The 21,770-nt window shown below is 40.3% G+C and overlaps 1 protein-coding gene across 5 annotated transcripts in view; it reads right to left on the bottom strand.

The window, feature by feature from the left end:
- DOP1A (DOP1 leucine zipper like protein A) overlaps positions 1 to 21,770 on the bottom strand; it is a 62,696-nt gene that overhangs the window by 30,737 nt on the left and 10,189 nt on the right. For 4 of the 5 annotated variants that reach the window (XM_044421672.1, XM_044421674.1, XM_044421673.1 and 1 more), the window contains 12 exons: positions 20,336 to 20,526; positions 19,220 to 19,401; positions 17,067 to 17,237; positions 16,243 to 16,432; positions 14,667 to 14,765; positions 12,999 to 13,098; positions 9,297 to 9,406; positions 6,488 to 6,596; positions 4,547 to 4,667; positions 3,608 to 3,727; positions 2,942 to 3,056; positions 1,040 to 1,270 (listed from right to left, as the gene is read on the bottom strand). In XM_044421672.1, the coding sequence (XP_044277607.1) occupies positions 1,040 to 1,270; positions 2,942 to 3,056; positions 3,608 to 3,727; positions 4,547 to 4,667; positions 6,488 to 6,596; positions 9,297 to 9,406; positions 12,999 to 13,098; positions 14,667 to 14,765; positions 16,243 to 16,432; positions 17,067 to 17,237; positions 19,220 to 19,401; positions 20,336 to 20,473 (1,686 nt within the window). In that variant the 5' untranslated portion in view covers positions 20,474 to 20,526. Of the gene's footprint in view, positions 1 to 1,039; positions 1,271 to 2,941; positions 3,057 to 3,607; positions 3,728 to 4,546; positions 4,668 to 6,487; positions 6,597 to 9,296; positions 9,407 to 12,998; positions 13,101 to 14,666; positions 14,766 to 16,242; positions 16,433 to 17,066; positions 17,238 to 19,219; positions 19,402 to 20,335; positions 20,527 to 21,770 lie in introns of those variants that run through there. The other variant, XM_044421676.1, reaches the window with a different exon arrangement.

The raw sequence follows: 21,770 nt of genomic DNA, 5'->3' as shown, positions 1-21,770 counted from the left end.
AAAATATGTATTAAAATAAGTAGTATATTTTAAAAAGTAGTAAATGCCACAGAACAAAGACAACCATAGAACCACCGCAACGACAATGGAAATTTATAAGCAGCAGCCAGTATAGAGTCACCATCAGCAAAAACTTTCTGAAAAGCAACTACAGAAAGTGACAATGGAGCAAATGGCATTGCAAACAAAAGTGCCATAAGCAAGAAAGCCCAGTCACTTGTACTCACACTGAATCAAGGATGGCTGTGGGACATGTGAGCATAATTTCTGATGCTGATATGGGTAACAAAAGGCTATATGCAATAGGAAGCAATTCTTATGGTAGTTTGGTCCTAAACAATTAGGCCGTATCTGTAAGGACCAGCTGTTCGAGCAGGCCCCAGAAAAGAATGCCAATGGCAGAAACCCACTGAACAGGTTTTCATGATTGCCCATGCAGTTAATGAGCAATGGTAGCTTTTAAGTCACACTGCATGTGTTGGTTGCCTAAGTCTGGTTTGCTTAATTACCCTCCCTAGGATGGCTTACCATGTCATCTGAACCTGGCAAGGGTGGGTTGTTGCTTCAGTTAACAAATCACCCAGAACCCATGCGTTTTGGGTACATGCTGGTGGTTGTGCAGCTCAACCACCTCTAGCTTCAGGGAGATGTACTGTCCTATTGGCCATAAAGTTAGCCAATGACTTCTCTTTTTTCCTTTTCAGTTCTGGAGAACAGAAAACATACATATGGAGCCCCAATTCGTTAAGCCATCCAGTGTTCCTTGGATATACGCACCTTGGACTGTAACCCTATGCATGTTTAGATGAAAAAAATTGCAGAAAAGCCCACTGTAGGACTTTTTTTTCCTGTCTAAACATGTACAGAATTCTTTCCTTTCTTTTCCAATGCAAGCCTGCAAGCTACAAAATGGCTCACAGGGAGCAAGCTGTCTATTTGTCACAGATTTTTAAGCAACAGAATGGGGGTTGAGCTCATGGTGGTCATTTAAAAAATCTCATTGTCTTTTTAAACAAAAGATTACAGTCTGCTGAATTACCTTTTTATCTTCCCACTCCTGGACAGCTCTGTGCCTAGCTGGAAGCTGCAAGGCCCCATCAATGCCAGCAGATAACAGTGGCGGTTGAACCTTGCTAAGGATCTTTGAGCAGAGTTTCAAGGAATCTGTTAGCTCAGACAAGTGCAAAGTCTGGAGATGGCTCGTCAATGCAGATATCATCCTAAGTAAAAGCTGAGGCAGATGTTCAGTTTGTATCTCAATGTAGGTCTCCTAGAAACAAAATATAAATGGCACTGAGATCAGTGGTTTCTGTAACTTACTCTTGTCTTGGATTATAGCTACAATTTTTATATAATTCCATTCATAATCTAATTTCAACAACCAGAGAACCAAATTATTATTTTTTAGTGTTGGATTTGTAGAGTGAGGTAGGCCAAAGGTGTTTTTTGCATTCCTTTCTCTTCTTGCACAGACTCCCAGCCAGCATCTCCAAAGGGAATTGGGAATAAAGCAGAGAAGGGGGAGATAGCATATACCAGGTGTGAGGAACCTTCCATGAGCTTGAATCACAGAAGATGTCTCCATCTGGATGGCTCCCCCACAATCTACCTTAATCCATGAACAGAATTTCTGAACTTTTAGGAAAGGCTTTTGGATGAAGGGGGCTGATGTAGGTAGCTGCTATGGTAGCAGGGAGTGGGAAAATCACCTTCCAGCCACGCTGTTCTTCCAGAGTTTAAGTTCCACCCTGTATAAACTTGTTCTCATATTAAATCCTGATAATTTAGCTCATTCACAGTGCAATCCTATATGTGTGCATTCATGAGAAGCAAGCTTCACCAAATTCACTGGGGCTTACTTCTAGACAAGTGGGTATAGAATTACAGCCCCAGTCACAATATGGAAGGAATAGTCATGCCATGGGGATATATCCTCATGGGGATGTAAAAGAGGTAACAGGGCTGCTGTTTCCGTTTCCTAAGTACAGAATTAAAGTATGTTTGTATAAACAGGTGGCACGTGTATTTCATCACAAGGGAGATGAAATACACTGTATTTCATTAGTACAATATTAGAAGAATTTCTAGCGATGGTGATAGGATCTCCTCCCGACTGCTGGGTCTGCAGAGCTACTTCTTCAGAGCAATGAAAGCATTACTGGGAGAACAGTATTTTCACAGATGCTATCTGAGGGATTGCTTTTCCTGAATCTTATCATTGTGACTTAAATGCATGATGTATCTGCTGTGTATTGCAAATGGGAAACAAATGTGCTTTTCTTGCATAAGAAATGTTCATGTGCAAATAGCCAGCTATTACAAACTGATAATAATTCCAGAATAGTATATGAGGTAAGACAATATCCACAATTTTTCACTTTTAATTTTATCAAAATGAAAACTGCCAGAAATGTTTAAAAGGATCACTTTTGATTAAAAAGGGAAAACAGACTGAATATCATACCTGACAAAGCACTCTCATACTTCTAGTAGGCTTTGAAATGAGAAAGCAAAGAATTTGAAGATAAAAGAGGCAACAGGGGAAAAGCATTTCCAAGTGATTTCATTTCAGAACACACAATTGTGGCATGCACAAAGAACTGCTATGATCTTACTACATAAGCTAAATTGCATTGCAATACAGTCTACTACTAACCAGTATGGGAAAGTGGGAAGGGTTGCAACAAGTTCCAGGGATGAAGAAATGAGATGGATCCTGCATCCACATAAAAAACTGATCTTGGTGTGATTCTATGAAATTAGGTCCTCTCTTATTGCTTTTTGAATAAATACCTACCCACCTACATCTAACAGGGTCAAAGACAAACATTAATTTCTTCCATCCCACCTGGTGCAGTATGTATTTTCTAAAATAACAGAAGAGAAAGCAGGAGAAAAGTGAACGCTATGTCTTGTGATCAATGAGCAAGGGGAATCTTACCAAGGATACTATATCCAACAAAAAATCAACTAGCAGGCAGAAATTGGTAAGTGGCAGTTCAGCAGGCTCATTACCACCTCCAGACAGAGTCTGTAGACGGGCATGCAGTGTCCTCCTAGGAATTCAAAGAACAGTTTATGCATCAGCAGAACAATGTCTGTTTAACAAGGAAATATAAATGCAATGTAACAATATTTCCTAACAGTATTCTTCTGTGGAAGTAATGGAACTGTATTTCATTTAACTGTTTCAATACTCTGTAAATATTAAGGTGGTTAAGGATTATAATCTAAAATATCATGGAAATTAAAGGATTCAGGTTTTCTTTTAACAGCTATGACATTATATTTGCTCACAGATTCAGCATATCTGAATGGAAAATCACAAACTAGCAACAATAGACAAGCTTTATAAACACCTCACAGGGCTCAAACTGGAGTTAAACTTTCACTTGCAAGTCATCAAGTGCTGAGTAATCTACATAATGTACAGTTTCCAAGACTAAAGTAACATTTCCTGCATATTTTCTAGAAGACAGATTTCTGTCCACTTTGAGAACTTAGTACAATAAGTTTAACAATAAGTTCAGCAAAATCAGAAGTGGATTCAGTTTCCCAAAAGAGGACACAGTAATACACACATCATCTTCCCTGAAATATAACCTACCTGCAACATTCTTCAAACCAACGGGCAATGTAATCCCACATATAGTAAGGCTCAAATGAGTTAAACAAAAGATTTGCAGTTTTAATCAGCTCTGCTGTTTTCTTATTTTCCCTTAACTTGCTGAAATAAAAACAGAATAGCAGTATTTAGCATAGGAATATATATCTTATTCCAAATCTATTTCCGCTTTCTTCACAACAATTTCCCCGTTACCATACTTATCTACCATATTGTCTTTCTGTATTCTTCTGCTTCTTGCCATCATCTCCACAAATGATCTTTCCTACTGCCTTCCTCTGTTTCCAGAGGGATCCAAAAAGGTAGGCAGGATCAAAGCTTGCTGCCAACCACAGTTTCCCTGGGAGATGAAAGCTGTCCACCTATTTTACTGATGGAGCCCCTCAGCTGAAACTGCTCTGAATTGACTACAGTAATGGCAAACAGAACAAACACGAACGAGAAATCACATGGGGATGGTAGCAAGGAAAGAGAAAGAAGATGGGGGGGGGGGGGAGAAAAGGTGTGCCAGAGTGAGAGAAGGGGAGGAAGGACATCTCACTCACACTTGGATATGGCCTCCTTGACCACTGGCATGCACTTGCTACCATATCATTCCCAAGGGTACTTAATAGAAAGAAGACTCTTAGACTAGACTCTTCTCTTAGAGCAGATTTTTTTTCTCCCCTCTATTTTTTTTCTCCCTTTGACCTAAGGGTCAAACCTTCATCAAATGGAATTTGTGGCTTCTTTGAATAACTGATCTATCAACCTTACCACATGACCCACGAAAAACCGGTTTCTGCAGTTTCCTGCATTCTCAGCATTCTTTTGTCAAGTGCATGGTGTCCCAGAAACATAAATCTACAGCAGCCTTGGGTCCACACAATCAATGAAATGGTTCTGCAAATACAAGCTGCCTTTTACTTTCCATATAATCACCTGCTTAACTGTGCATGGTCCTTGCTGAAGGAAGAGTCCACCTGAAAATCCAGCTCTGCTTTGCACTGTGTGTATAATGTCCTAAATACTTCAATCAGTACATCCTCTAATATTACAGGTCCTAAAAGGAGCAAAAGAAGGAATTGCAATCATATGGATTAAGAATTATTCACTGACTACTATCTGTAGTAGTCCCCTAAATTTAATCCAATGGTATAATCAACCAAAGCACACATATTTCCTCTTGCATTCTTATTAAATGTGGCTATGTAAAAGTTACAGCTCTTCTTTGTCTATCCAAACCTAAATTTCAGCACTAGTGCATATAAGGTAAGATTGTTGTTGTTGTTGTTGTTGTTGTTATTATAACATTTCTATGCCGCCCCTTGCCGAAGCCTCGGGGCGGCTTACAACACAAAGTATTTGAGAGACTCCCTCTTAGCACTATATTGTATTACTCCAATCAGTACCAGTACTGCATCCTGCAATCAGTGGAATGGGATCGAAGGAATGGGGGAGGAAATTTTTCCAAGTTGCCATGTGGGTGTGGGCTACAACTCTATAACTTAAGAGTTGCAGAAAGACTAACACAATATATAAGAAGTAGAAGTCTTGTGTTATATACAAACAGTTATGGCAATTTGATTGTGGATGGGAAATATGGTTAGAACTAACAGAAGTTGCAGTTTGGAAGGCAGAACATTCCTCACCCCTGCTGTTCAGAGTTTTTACCATGTTATGCTGAAATATGTTCAGGAAGTCTGAAAGCTGTCAGAAAAGATAACTTTGCTACAACTAATGGCAGGAGAAACAAGATCTTTTGGTACTGAGCCACATACTAACATGATTCCTATGGCTGTGTTGATTTCATTAAAGCTTAATGTGGGCATGATGCCATTAAAGATTTAGGCTGTGATCTTAATCTGGAAAGCATCATGGTAAACTTGTTTAAGATCACACAGCTTGACTTTCAACTACAAGTGAGAGGAATGAATACAGATTTTTCCTTCAAAACACAACTCATTCTTGTTAGCCATTTTCCTTGTATTAGCTACATTATATGAGTTCAGACTTGCACCTTGATCCCAAACATGTCCACTGAAATTATTTAGCACAAGACGAGTTTTCAGTACTTCCTGGTACCTCCACTGCTCCTCCATAGCTAGTATAGGGCTATATCATCAAATATTTGGGAACAAAGTGGTGAGCGACTGGGACAAAGCACTCAGGAGTGCAGAATTTGATTCTGAGGAACGAATGGCATTTTGGAGAAGGTCTTGGAGTAGATAAGGCTGAAGGTCAAAGGTGGACTAAAACCTCAGAGTGCCAGTATACTGCATCTTAAAGCTCTTTCCACCAGGAACTAAGCCATTTCTGACTTTTTAGAATAGGGAGCAGGGGGGCTATGCAAAGGCCAGGATACCAGCACACAACTGCAGAAAAGGAGATGGGCCTCCTGGGAAACCATGGAGGGCTAGATTAGGACCCTCCCAGAGGATGGAACTTGGCTCCTGGGTCTGAAGTTCTACACCCCTGCTCTAACCCATTTCCTGGCCAAAAATGTCTTTGCATATAGTTCATGGCAGAAATATGGATGGAGAGGGCATCCAAATGAAAAAAAAGGCTCAAAGCTATCATGTCAATTTGATCATACATGTACTTCAGAACATGTGGATTATGGCTGTTTAAAAATGCTCACCTCTATCCTCCTCTTTGTTCTTATGCGAAGAAAGTTAATTATATGCATGCGCACGCACCTGCACACGCACACACAGCATGCTGGTGTCTGAGGACATACAATGAGTTTACAAGGGCTGAGCAGGGCTGTCAAGGGCAGGACATTTTGGAAGGCATTTATTCAGAGGGTGTCCATGTCAGAGACAATGTGGCACATAACAAACAGGCAAAGAAAGGAACAACAAAGAATAGACATATAGCTACCTAGCTCAGGCTTGTCTAGTAAACTGATAAGAATCCGAAAAGGCTTTAGGTCCTGCATTAGTGTACTCTCCTGTTCGTGCATGTTAATTTGCAAAATGCCCACCATTGCCTGTAAAAAAAATGACATTTTAGCATCAAGAGGTGAGAGAAAGAGAAAAAGAGAGAAAGTGTAAAATAAGTGACTAAATAAAACCAGCACTTATATAAATAAAACCACTTATATTGATGGGCTTGTGACAACAAACAGGCCATCAAGCGCTGCTTTGGGCTTTACCTGTGATACCTAGCAATCTCTAGAGAATATGTTTCTGGTAAATAGCAGTAATGTTGCCAATAAATAGCCAGCTGTCTGCTTCCATTAATATACTGAGCAAAAAAGGCAATACTCAACTCCTGGAACACTTCTGCTAGAAGAATGGAGAAAGCATTTTTTGTTGATTCCTTTTTACTTGATTTATTTATTTGATTTGATTTTGCCTTCCAGCCCGCTATGGCCACTGAAAAGGTGCTCTTGAGGGCTTGGAGCTCTTCTGAAGCCATGTCAGAGACTGTAGGTGGAAGGGGAAACAATAAAAACTGCATTCTCCCCCATCCCCAATTCCATTAGGAGCCTTCACTGGATCTCCATTCTTTCTGTTTGCCTTAGGAACCTCGCTTTTCATGAAAGGATTACTCTCATGGTCTTCTGTCAAACTGATTTCTAGAGTAGGCCAATAGGCAATATCAGGACAACATGAGGCCACACTTATGGACCTAGGAAGATGCATGCATATGGAAGATACATGTGCTGTATGTGTCTGCATGTGTCCATCTAGCACACCTGGCCCATGCAGCAATTTGAGCAGTTTTCATTTTCCTCATCATGTATGAGATCAAGTTAAATTCTAAGGAAAAGTTAAGTCTTTGGGGGGAAAAAGCAATTAATATAATACAAATCCACATTGGAACTGATATCCCACTGAAGGAAAGAAATCTAAAAAGGAGGAAGAAAAGAGATTAGGCCACCAGATACTGTCTAGACAAGCCACAGGAAAATTTGGACACTCAGCTCTGACCCCAGAGAAGTGCTCTGTGGCTGCAGTTAGGGTTTTGAGTTTAGAGTTCCTTCCTTCTGCCCTTGTGGTTCTTTTTGCACTGACTCTGCTACTGCTACCTCAGAGCTGGTTCCAAGATTACAGTCCAGGGAAGGGAAGGGAACAAGTAAGGCTCCCTGCCAGAATTTGACGGATCTGCATTGCCATAGCCCCTCCTCCTCACAAGCAGGGTTGAAACATTCAGGTAGCCATGTCTAAGTAGTCTGGAGGACAAGAGAAGTGCTGAGGCTCCTCCTGCCTTCCACCAGATGCAGCAGTCCTCCAAGTTTGGAGGGCTATGGCAGCCAGACTGGATGCTGCTGATTTAAAGGGTTTTTTTGCATGCAAATCAGGGAAAAGGAACATTTGGCCTCCAGATACTGTTGCAATGCATCTCCCATATAGCGATGCATGGATGCTGTAAAATCCATTCCATCTGTGTTTCAGAGCGTCAGGTGCCTTTCAATCCATCATGTGCTCACTTATGAAATCAGAATTTGCGAAAAACTGTACTTCTAGAAATGTGGAAGTACTCCCATGCATTTTGGGTCAGTGTTTTTTTTTTAATTTTCTTTTATTTTTCTACAATTAAATTAGATAAAATCAAGTTAAAAAGGTAAAAAAAAAAAGTTTGCAAGACCACAGAATGGATGGGGCTCAGGAAAAGTCAGTTCTTTGCAAAATCCATGGTCCAGATTATTAAAATTCAAACTCATTTGAGTCTGCTATGGATTTTTCCAACAACCCTGTTTCCATTATCATCTCCAGTGATCATGTTGGCTGGGGGTGAGATGTGATTGGAGTCTACAACGTTGAGGGCCAGACATGCTTCACCCTGTTGAAAATGTTTTAATTCGATATTACTCTGTTTGCAAAGACTGGAATACACAGTAGAGCTCTCCATTTTGTGCATAACCAATCAAATTTCCTGTGTCCAGAAAAGGGTATTACTTTGTTGACTGAAAAAAAATTTGCCCTCTGCACATTTGTAGCCTAGATATCTGATATATTGCAATTATATTTTATATTGCGATTTATATCCTGCCTTTTTCCTACAAAGGGCTCAAGGCAGCTTACATCTTCTCTCCTCCTCCATCTTATCCCCACAACAACAACCCTGTGAGGTAGGTTGGGCTGAGAGGCTGTGACTGCCCCAAAGTCACCAGTTGGCTCCACGGCCAAGCGGGGACTAGAACCCGGATCCTCTGAGTCCCAGTCCCGTGCTCTTAACCACTACGCCACACTGGCTCTCACACTGATATAACATTATGAAACTTTCAATGTGAAACAGTGGCATACAAAACTGCAGTCAGAGCATCAGATGGTACGTTTACCCCGAAACGTACAGTGCAGCAAATCCTACAGTGTGCTTGTACAAAGTGAGACCTACCAGGCCAAACACAACCCATCAGCCATTGAAGGCAATTCCCCAAGGAACACAAAAATGGATTTGCTTGTTCAGGGGAGTCAAAATCTTTATGGGACACAATACATAACCGATGGACCATATTTGGCTTGGTAGATCCCTCCAGTTTTATTGGGTGAGATCTATAGCCAGTCCTACAGGTTGCAAAAGTTTGAGTAGCCACGAGGAATAGCAATGTCATTTGCTTCAAGACCCAGCCCAGTTTATAATACATTGAAAGAGCTAGATATTACCCCTACACAAAAAAATAACAGCAGATTCTGATACTTCACATACCCCCATCACACAAATATATTAAATGCATGACTACCTGAACTAGCATTTCCTTAGAGAAGGTATTGAAATAGTATGTAGCATGCTCTTCAGGATTGCTATGTCTTGTGCTCCTAGGCCCTATAATGGCACCATTGTTATCAAAACCTTCAAGCAAAGAAAATGAAATGGTAAATTAATACAATGCTTAAATAAACTGGTAGAGAACAAACAGTGAGAACAGCAGCTGAGTTCTGGTAACTTACCATTTTGCCGTCCAAATATTGTTGGCAAGAGGAAAGACCATTTTAAATTTAATTTAATAAAAGGCAACTAGTTGCATTAAGAGCAAAATATCAGGCTAGTTTTGCTGGTACAGAAATTTCCAGCATTCTGGATAATGAATGCTAAACTTAATTTTTTCCAGAAAAATAATAATGTAGGCTTGACAAGAGTTGATAAGGAAATGATAATATAATATTAACACTGATGTAGCTCTTCTGAATGCTTAAAGTCCTTCCTTCATTAGCTTATCTTAACCCTTATCTTAACCTTTTACAATATAGGTAACTTGCCTAGAGCTTGTAATCCTATGCATGTTTAGACAGAAACAAGTCCTGTAACTGCTAATTTCATGGATCAAGTGAGATTTGAATTAGGATATTTCTAGTTCATAGCTCCATCTCAGGCTGTGATCCTAAAAGATGCAGTTATACAAGGGTGCTATGCAAGTCAAATTCAGCTTCAGAATTTGGTGCTCCATAGCACTAACATGGCCATTTAGGAGTCGGGTTTCCCATGCCTGTGAAAGCAAAACATTGCCTACCCCTGCTCTCAATGTACAGTCAGTCTAGCTACGTTAAATGTAATTCAACCCAAATAAGATATTTCAAAACTAAGGCATCAATTTCAGGCTGGCTGACAGATGGTCCTTATCCCCGCACCCCTTAAGGTGCATACCATCTCACAGAGCTGCTTCACTCTATGAAAACTGAATACCTTTCAGCCCAAAGGTTAAATTAAGTTTCAGAGAAACTCTCAGGGGCCACCTTCTAGTAATGGATATGCGGTTGGAGAGGGGGAAACCATACCATCTTTTAGGCTAAAACTTATACTGCCAGCAATTATGCCTTAGAAGGGACATTTCAACCTTGAAGGAGGCAAGAAGGACTGCACAACCCCCCGCAACTGCCCCACTAAATAATCACACTTGAGGGAAAGGGAGTAAGCAAAGGGAGTGTGACCATCTGGGAAATGCCAGGAAGACAGACTGGAACCTCTGAGAACAAACACCCTTGCTTTAGCCTTGAGGTGGCACACTGAGTTGGTATAATTGGCACATTTATTTATTAAATAATAAAGGGCACATGACACCATTAAAGATAATGCAGAAAGGACGCTCAGCTATCACTTAGACAATTCATTCAAACACGTATATTGAAATTGCATAATGATAAAACATCAGATAAAAAAAGTATCAAAAGCAAAGCTCCATAAAACAGCTTTCTGCCTCACCTTTCAAACAACTGCTGAACTAAAACTGAAAAGAAAACCTATTTTTTCTCCAAATGGTGAGAAAAGGACTAGTGGGGCTTTGCCGAGGGAACTCCATAGACAGGTTGCCAAGAACCACCCTGCTGGATCTGACCAAAGGCCTATCCAGTCCAGTAGGCAACCATAAAAAACTAAAAGCCGCTAAAGACATACAGTGAAAAAATAACCCTGTAAAAGAAAATAACCAAGTACATCTGAAAAAAGCCTTGGCATAAAGGGAATTGTCAACATTGTGCAAAAAAATAAGGTTGGCACCAGGCAGGCTTCAGTGGGGAGGTCATTCCATAAATTGGGGGCAGGGGCACCAGAAAGGCAGCCCTCCCTCTTGAAGCTGCCCTCTTGGCACTGGCATCTGAAGGCAGGACCTGGACGCTGAGCATAGTGTCTGGGTGGATTGCTGTTGGGAGAAGCACTCCATCAAGTATTTCAATTCCAAGCTGTGTAGGGCTTTATAGGTTAAAACCAGCACTTTGAAATTGGGCTTGGAAGCACACAGGCAACCAATGCAAGCAGGCCAGAACTGTTTTTATGTGTTCAAATCTATGGATACCAGACATTAATCTGGCTGTTGCATTATGCATGAGCTCCAGATCCTGAACAGTCTTCAAGGGCGGCCTACTGTAGTGTGCACTGAAGTAATCTAATTTAGGGATTGCCAGAGCATAGATTACTGAAACCAGACTATCCCTTGTCTAGGTAGGGGAATTGTTGCACCACCAGCTGAAGCTGGTAGAAGACACTCCATGCCATTTAGGCCATGAAGCTCAAGTGACAAAGACATCAAGGAGGACCCCCAAGCTATGAACTTGCTCCTTCAAGATGGAATGCAACGCCATCTAAAACAGGTTGAACAACCTCCATCCCGTTAGAGGAACCACGCATCAGCAGAAATTTAGTGAGGTCTGGATTGAGCATAGTGATGGCAATGCACTTCAAAACTTTGGATGACCCCCTCTCCCACCAACCCCTAAGGAACTACATGCTGAAGAATCCACATGGTTGAACAATATTCCCCAACAAACATCTTCTGGAAATGGCCCTTCAAGGAGTTGAGCAACTACAATGCAGTACCTTTCACTCCAACTTCAGAGAATTTGCCCAGAAGGATGCTATGGTCTGAGGATACTATTCTCTTCCTGGAGAAGAGGAGACTCAGAGAGGATCGGTTGGTGACATACAGGTGTGTGAGGGGGTATCACACAGAGGTGGGTAGAGATCTGTTCTCCCCTGCAGAGGAGGGCAGGACATGCTCCAACGGAGCGAAGCTCAGGAACCAAGGTTCAACTTGGATGCCAGGAACTTCCTGACAGTTAGGACCCCTAGGGTATGGAATGGGCTTCCACAGGAGATGGTTGAGGCCACATTGGTGCGGGTGTTCAAGGACAGGCTAGAGATGCACATGGTGGGCATGTTGTGAGCGGAGCTGGCTGGAGCCGGGAGTCAGGCTAGATGGCCTGGAAGGCCCCTTCTAACTCGATCTGTTTCTATGGTCGATGGTACTGAAAGCTGCTGAGAGGTCCAGCAATATCAACAGGGTCTCCCAGGATAGGTCATCATGTGGGGTGACCAAGGCTCATTCCTTATCAAATCCAGAACCCAACGGAAATGGATTTAGGTAATCAGTCTCATCCAAGAGTTCCTGGAGCTGGTTAGTCACCACCCACTCAAGAACCTTGCTCAGGAAAGGAATACTTGCTCCTGGTCTAAAGTTATTAAAGTCTTCCAGGTCAAAGAGGTTTTTTTTTCAGAAGTGGTCTCATTTCTACCTTTTCAGGGTGTCATGGAACCACTCCCTCTCACAAGGCATTAATAACCTCCCTAGCCCAGCTGGTTGTTTCTCCCTTGCTGGCTTTTATGAACTAGGAGGAGTAAGGATTTGGTACAGAGGAGGATGCACAAACATAGACAAGCACCTTGTCAATATCCACAAATCTTGCGAAACCACAAAGATCAAGACAATCCCAAACACTAAAAGTAGTTCCTAACATAAATCTTTCTTTTCTACTATGGTAAGTGTTTATTTGGCCTGTGTTTAGTTTTACTTGGTAGAGAGCAGCTACTGCTTCAGTTTTTCTTATTATCTTTGATGTTTTAAATGGCATTTCTAGATTTCTTTTAAAAATCTGTTTCCTGTTTTAAGGATTCTTGCAAACTGAAAAGAGAATTCTAATTTTTCAATAAGTAAAAGTATAAATTGTGCACCTACCTAGAAGCCAGGCATAAAGTCTTCTATTGAGTGACATATCTCTGCGCAGAACTACATGAAGAGATGCGGAAAGAATTCTGATCATGTCTGGTCGAGTTGCCTAAAATTGGGAAGGTTAAATTAAACAACAAACAGAAACATGTTACACATTCAAGGGTTCCCTAAAGATGAAGAAAAAGATTTTAACTTTTTCACAGCAACTCAGTATTCAAATAGGGAAAACTCTGGAGCCTAACAGAAGTAAAGGACTTCAATTATTAGTAGCAACCCCTCTCCCTAAAGTGGCTTGTGCCTCTGCAAGTATCAGCAGGCAATAAAGTAAGGCCACTTAACTGTAACTGACTTTCTTCAAGTGGTTACCTGTGCATTCACACCTATGGGCTCTACAGCGGTACCCATATGTGTGATGCACAGAAGCCACAAAGAACCACCACATTTTGCGGGCAGTGCTACCGCCCCCATCTTAGAATCACATTTTATTTGGTAAAGTACACAGTACAAGGGACCAAAAAACAAACTCAAAAGTCTTCTCCTTTACCCACAATTTTAAAGCAAATGTAAAGTTTTGTGAATATACCGATCTTATATAAACAATGAGGCTGATCCAAGGTATCTCAAGTCATCTGAGCAAGCATACATTTTTGCATATTAAATGAAACAACAGTCAAACAGAAGTGTCTAATTCTGGGTTCATACAACACAGCAACCTATCTTGTGTAAGCCATGGTAGTTTGTTTTGTCAGGCAAATCTGGTCTGCTTCCGGGAAGGAAGTTTGTCCTGTGGCTTCAATTACATTACTTCACTTTTACTGGATGACTGTCAAATGGTGAACTGACAAGCAGATCTTTGCTTGACAAAGGGAGTGGTGACAACCTTGCCCTCTTTGCAGCAAGATCCCCTGCCACCCTTTCCACCCCTTCCTCAACCTCCACGTGTGCAGGAAGCTGAAAGGTGTAGTCACCTTCCCATCCATTTCAATCTGTGTGCACAACTTACATACACATTCCTATGCATGCAAGCTCTACCTCAAGATCCATGGTTTAACAAAAAGTCAGATAAACTAAAACCTGACTTTCAGAATTTCTAATATCAGTTATTACACATTCAACTAGTTAAAAATCAATTATTTTATTATATTAATATGGGGAACATGATTAACAGGTATGAGGGCCAGGACCAAAACTCTCTCTGCCTCTCTCTCACTCACACCATTTTCAGCATTTCCTTTGTAATGGCAACATTTTATGCAATCCCAAAAATCACCAAGAAAACTCAGAGGACTTCCTGCAGCAGCGTTACTGGAGGCACAGCTGGGCAACTTGCAGCCCTACACCCTACAATGCCTCTCATCCCACACACTTGGCTAGGCTGGCTAGGGCTTACACCAAAACATCTAGAAGTTTATAAGCTGCCTACCTCTGCATGAGGAGTGGCCACTAGAAAAGAAGTTGGGCTAATGGACTTCCTGCTTCCCATTCTGCGCATATGAAAGGGCTTTGCTATATATATCCCATTCTCCAGGTCTCACTTAGGAGAAGTGTCAAGATAAAAGCCTAGCACCTGGAGAGTTAGTCTGTTATCACTTAGAATACACTATGGTTGAAATTTATATCCATGGGTCTATGTAACAGGTCATTTAACTGAATAGGTTTTTAGTAGCCTTTTACCTGACTCATGTGGAATGGAAAACAGAAAAGTATCAGGTCCAGGGTGCTCCTCTGTACTAATACACTGGAATCTTGCACTGAAGTGCTTACTGCTTCAACCTGAAACAAAATGGTAGAAACAGTTGTTTCAGAACAAGCATAATCAGTAATCCTGCTTTGTTTACTGTGCAAACACACATACTGGAGTCACTGACTCCTTTTAACTGCCGCCAAGTTTGGGGGATGCTGTCCCATGATTTTTCATGTTGCTAGCACCCTTCTTCTCTCTGCACAATCTGGCCATGGCTTTTAGACCTGCCCATCCTACATGATGTCCAGGGCAAGCACGCCAAACAGGTCAGGAGGGAAACCATGGTTTTGTCCCTCCATTACTTGCAGAAGAGAGATCAAGGGAACTGTTCTCTAAAGGCAATGAGCCAAACTTGGCCATTAACAAAGTAATGTTTCAAATGAAGAGAACAGAAAGAAATGTGGAGATCATGGAAATAACATTACGAAACTTATGAAGGTGATAGATACTCTCAGATATTCAGGCTATAAACCCATGGTATCCAATACAGTAAACACTAGAAGGTTGTGGAACAGTATGCCCTACACATACACATATCCTACTCCATGGGCTTACAGTAACCACATTGCAAAAACAGGTAAAGACACAGATAAAAATACAGGTTAGATGCTGCTTCCGCCAACAAGAGATAGGACAGTCCACTGATTGTCATGTCTCCAAGTGGAACTCTGCAAGAATACTCTTGCTGCCAGCAATGAATAGAGTTCATTTTCAGCGATTCCACTCCACTGAAGCCTGCAGTGCCACTCCCCACTGTGCCATTGCATCACCCAACTCTCCAAAGCAGATTTCTGGGAAGGAAGCAGTAAAGATGGGAGAAATCAAGGAAAACTGACACATTCCCATTTTACCAATGAGATTTCCCTTGATGCATCAGTAGTCTTCTGAAGAGTGAAGAGCCTTCCTGTCCACAAGAGACACTTCCTGGATGTAACTCTTCAGCCTTTCAGAAACAGTTTTTAATTACATGTTGATAGCATAAAAGTCTGAATTACTTGAAAAGTAGGAAGGATTACTTGGCTCATCAGGCTTAATTTATCAGCAAAATCCAGTCTAACTAAGTCCCACTGATCTCTGTGGAAAAGGCTTGATTCTCATACTGAACTTACTGCAACTTTAAGGTACTCAAATTTATAGTGTGCTCTTTGATTCAGCCTGATGAACAAAGAAACTTACCATACTTTAAAAGTATTTTCATACTAGGTGGGTTGCATCTACTGTTTGTTAAAAGAATAGAAATTTCCTTTGCAACACCATAAAACTGCTCTGGAGGATTGGGGGACCATTTGAAGAACACTCTGGGAGCTGTATAGGGTTGGGCTGGAGAAAGCAAGCAAGAGAACTTCTGTTGAGCAAGCAGACATGTAACATACAAATACTCTACACTTCAGCTTCTGCTACAATACATACAGAATGAACTCCCTTATGTAATTGCTATTTCAAAAATTAAGTTGACAAATAACTGGGGCTGGACAACCACAAACATTATGCTTTATTGACCCTTACCATCAGTTCAATGTCACTGCCTATTATATAAAGCTGGTCTTCCATGGAGAGCTTTCTGTTCAGATGGGAGAGAACATAAGTAATTCCAGGCAGCCGAACTGCAGGACTAGTGAGAAGGCTACCCCACAGAGCACTGTAGAAAGCTGACTGGTCCACTGCAGCAGCTACTTTCTCCAGTAGAGTGTTTGTTCTGTGACACAAGAAGCGACAATAAGAGACCAATAAAACTGAAGTCTAGATAACGAAATAATCTTAGGGTACTTCCAGATGAGGCATTAATTATGAAACTGTGCTGGCTCCTTCAGAACTTTTCATAGGGATGAAGACATCATATTTTACTTGTAACCTTTCTGTTTTTCTTTACCATTTCTTCAATCTTTTCCCTTTCTATTAAAAAAATCTACTAAGGAAAGAAGCCCTAAGAAATCTGCAGAACGCATCTGTGATAGGAGCCCTCCATCTGAGAGCACCCAAAGAATGAAAAAGACTGTGTTCTATTGCAAACAGGAAGCTAAAGTTATTGAGAGTTACAGAAACCTTAGCCTTATGCATATTGGTTGGGTATGCCAGACTTTCACCAATTAAAACCACACATACACCTCAACACTAGAAAGCATACTTTGGTCAGAGGTATCAGGAAGAAGATGAAGATTTTGACACAGCCAGTGAACTACAGAACACAGAAAACATATGTTACCTAGAGGAAGCTTTGACCTTTCCCTTTTGTGCAGCTAGGTCCCATGAAACAATCAGCCAAGAGGCTCAAAATTCCACAGAGGACAAGTTTTTATAGTAGCATTAATTACATTAAACTACAGCCTTACCTCTCATAGTACTCAGATCCCTCTTCCAAACCAGGAAGTATCCCAGTTAATAACCCCTGCAGGCCGGGTTTCAATGTTTTGCCCAAAGGAAGGTAATAAACTTCATACAAGCTGAGTAATGCTGGTTTGACAGACATAGCAGCATTGGCGAGAAGAGGAAACAGACCGGAACTATAAAAAGAACAGCAATAACAACAAGTGATTGAAGAGTCTAATATAGCAGTTGTGTTGAAGGGGGACTAGATTGATTTATATGCATCATTTTCACAACATGGTTATAACCATGAGACTGGCTCAACCACAAGCAAAAGCTCTCCTTCTTTTCAGAGATTAGACTGAGATCCTGTTGAGATTCCAGCTGAGGAAGAGCAGGAGGAAATTTTTCTCTTCCCACTGCAGTCCTTGTGACAGAACAGCTTTTTGCGTGGGGAATGACAAGTGAGAAGGAGAAATTGGCAAAAACTTTCACCCTTCTTTCTAGTAGAACCATCCCAAGAGTTTTGCTCACAGTAAATTCTTATGGAAGTTTCAAAGACTTGAGCAATGCACATCTCTGATTTTTAATTGCATGATTAAATGTGTATGTTATGCAGTTGGTTGTCTAAAACCATTTTTTGCTACTCTAGACTGGCACAAGTTTACAAGTTGATATTTTATTATATTTACAACCAAGGCAACTTCCCTCTTGCAAATTCTGGCTTTGTTTTTTATTACTGTTTATACAAATAAAACAAATAGTATCATTATCTATTAGAAAAAAACAAAGAAAAAACTGGAAAAGGCTACTGTAGAGGAATAAAAATAAGTTAAATTGTTCCAATCCAATTTTTTGCTGGTATCCAGATATATATATATATATATATATATATATATATATCACAACAACAACATCCAAGCAATTTTTTTCACAGCAGGATACCAGCATTTATTTACTAACACATTTATTTAATGTTTAAATTTATATGCCACAACCTATAGCCCAATTTAGGGCTCTCTGGGAGGTGTACAATTACACCAGTTTATGGCAAAAGAAAATCAGGCTTTTCAAAACACGTATCTCTACTTATTCACTCATGTTATTCTTTCTGTGTTATAGAAGAACATTCTGCACTGAATTTTCTTCAAAATTTCAACATTACACTGGTTATACAAAACTACTATTTCTGCAGCTGTTTTAAGCAAACAGAAATCAGCCTCAATCTGGCCACTTGGACAACACAGGGCTTTTAAATTATCAAACGTGTATCTGTTGTTGTTAGCTTTTGATCTGTCCTCCTAGAGAAGAAAATTAAGTTCAATTGCTTTAACTTTTTTCCTGTATTCGTGGTGATTCACACAACTAGATTTCTCCTTATTCTTCCATACAGCTACATGGAGAAATGCTTAAGGAAACCAGCTGTACAAACAGCAAACTGGCCATTTTTTGGTGTGAGGTTTGGTTTTATAATGTAGCCATGATCACAATGATGACCACTGCCTCAAGGAGCAGTTCTGCATGCAAGGAAGCATCTGTAAAAAGTTAGTATTTTGATCCAGGCCTTGAATACATTAAATTGAATGAATGGATGGATGAATGCTTATCATCTGTCTTTTAGGATGGGAAACACTGGTCACTGACAACTTATACTGATGTCTTCATTTAATCACAGCAAGACAAAAGAATCTTCAAACTGCCTACTTATATTTTTTCTCCATTTTCCAGAGACTTGCTTTGTATAAGCCCTATGAAGTCCATAGCACTTCTCAATCATTTCAAATGATAAAATCTCCTCTTTCAGATGAAGAGACGTGTGGTGGTCAGAGTGTTCGTCTGGGGATCTGGGAGATCTGTGTTCTAGTCTCCACTCAGCCATGAAACTCACAGGGCAACTTCGAGCCAGTCACAGATTCTCAGTTTAACCAAACTCACAAGGTTGATGTGAAGATAAAAATGGAGCAGAAGAGTACTATGTAAGCTACATTAAGTTCCTTACAAGAGGAGAATACACAGCACATAACTGTAGTCTAATAATACTAATAATACTAATACAATAATACTAATATTGACACATGTGTGAAATATTTTGATTTATAGAAGCAATATAAAAACATTTTATTCTAACAAAAATGTGGTTAAGACAACCAACTCAAAATGTAACGGTCATTATTTTTACCTGTATAAGAAGAGATCTTTGGCCAGACGCTTGGGCCCAATGAGTTTGAAGATGATCTCATATGTCTCAAGTGCCTTCCGGTGAACCCCACCTGGCAAGGCAGGGTGAAGGCATTGTGCAAGGCGCTTTCCTATGGTCAGCTTTTTTGGTACTACTTGGTACTTCGCATTGTTCTGGAGAACCTGACAAAAAACATTGCAGTATATTTTGAAAGTGCTGATACATTCTATAGATACTGAAAATAGGGTATTCGTTTTAAACCTACTAATCTAAATATGTTCTGCTAAGCCATATATAAGCCACTTCTCATATAGCTACCAAAAACTCCGATCTAGCAAATTTACTTTTCTAATTTTTAGCCTCACTAATATTAGAAAATTAAAAATAAGTAAAAGAATTAATGGCTTATTTTTCTGGCCCTTGTGCTGTATTTTATCAATCTAAGCAAATACAGCCATATAATCATTTGCCACATAGATGCAGGGCTTCCATGAGGGGAATCCTTGTTTAAATATATTTATAGAAATACATATTTAATATTGTGCATTTATATTGATTGCCATTGAAGATGCAGGTCTAGAGAGCCAGTGTGGTGCAGTGGCTAGCATTGCACTGTAACTTGGAACTATGCACTGGTTAGGTACTGAAGACTTCAAACACAGAGATTCATATTCAACTTATATTTTTTTAAAAAAAACCCAAATACCCTTGATGTGTGCACCTCTAGGTTCACCTTAGTATTCATACCAAGTTTGAGGCATCTAGCTTTCATGCTGTTGGAGCTATGGCATGGACAGACACATATACATCATCTATTTTTAGATAGAAGATACGTAGATCTTTAGATAGAAGATAGATCTAAAGATACAGGTGAGAGTTTGCCTAGTGTGCAGATTAGGAAAAAGCATCTGCTTCACAGAAGATTCTGTTACGCCAGAACTTTGACTTCCACTACATTAAGCAAAAGCCTGAGATCTAAAATTATCTGCCAGCCCATTTTTCTTCCAGTAATTCAGAAAAGACACCAATGCCATAAATTTTATAACTACATTAATTAGAGTTAAATCCTCCCTCAAAACTCAGTCCTCCCAATTCTTTCGAAAACCTGCTGCATACCTTGTTTAGCTTTCCAAGCGATGAAATTAAGTCAGCCCACTCACTAGAGTACTCAAAGCTCTTCAGAGCCTTGTCTACAGCTGCCACATAGTTCCTGTACTTGGAGTCACCCAGTAGCTCCACCTCCTCCGCATTCATCCTCCCGCAGAGTCCCACTAGAGACTAGCTTGCAATTCATGTAAAGTTGTTAGCTGGAAGAGACAGAACAATAATTTATATTTTCCAAACCATACCTTGTAACTGCTGTGGAATTCAGACTGTCAATCAAATGCAAAAAGCCAGGTGAGGTATAAGTATCCTGAAGTCCATAAAAACATTGGCTCAGAAACAGAAAGGCGCTGGTTATAGGTAAAGGATGATTTCTAAACTTCACTGCCTTCTGGAAGTGCCCGCCCTGCCACAGCTGCAATGCAGAAGGCTGAATGGAAGGGGTGGGGACTGCCCAAAATCACACAGCCGTCTTTTGCTGGAACAGAGTTCCCAACTCACAGAAGTTATGAGTTGTAAGTTCACCTAATTTTCGGCCACCATTCTTCTTACAAACTCCTGAATATGTTCCACAGTGCACCCCTGACCATCAGAACCTGGGAGGGGAACTGTCACTACAGGGACAGTGGGAATGTTTACCAAAACTTGCAAAAACACCTATCATAAAACAAAAATGTTAAGATGCACAAACTATTTAAAACCAGTATTTTCTTGTAAGCAAGGCCAAAAACTGAAGGGCTTCATACAACTCAAGCAGATAATATATTAGGAAACACTTCTTAGTCTGTTCAAAGTATGCCCATCCTTCAATAGCTCCTATGGACTTTTCTGATCAATAAAAGGAAACATTTGATGCGTACAAGATGTTCCCAGGTTTAGACTGTGGTGCTAATAACCCAATCTGTACAGCCTGACTTCAATAATTTATGCCCAAACAGACTCTGTATTACTGCAACATACTGTATGTGAGGCTGCTTTCTGAAACATACGGAAAACTTTACTGGATACAGACATGATTGCTGGAAGTGGATGTGTTATGAACATATAACATGCATGTTTTGCTGTCTCTCGTTTCTCAGTACTTTCTAGGAAATTCTAAGTGTTAAAGTTATTTCTGTTTTAGGATCTTGGTATCTGGAGGATCACTTCTTCCCCTATGATTGCCATTCACACAAATCTGTGTCTTGAAATTATCATGAGCTCCTCTATTCAACTCTTATACCTACATCTAATTTTTAAGGCAGGCCTCCTTCAAGTATTCCTGCAGAGAGAGGAATATGTATGAAATGGCCATTGGTTGCTCATTTTTATTTGTGAAGCAGACTTCCAAAGAAATCCCACGTATTTTAATGTCTTTTCAGTAGCAACCAAAACCCTTTTGTTATTTTTGGCAGGTCTTTAATATTGTCAATATAGGTTTTTATCATTTGAGTTCCATTTTTTTAAA

This window comes from Varanus komodoensis, unplaced genomic scaffold (genome assembly GCF_004798865.1).
Source record: "Varanus komodoensis strain SLA01 unplaced genomic scaffold, ASM479886v1 scaffold12, whole genome shotgun sequence".
NCBI lineage: Eukaryota > Metazoa > Chordata > Lepidosauria > Squamata > Varanidae > Varanus > Varanus komodoensis.
This window is presented reverse-complemented; position numbering and strand designations above follow the sequence as displayed.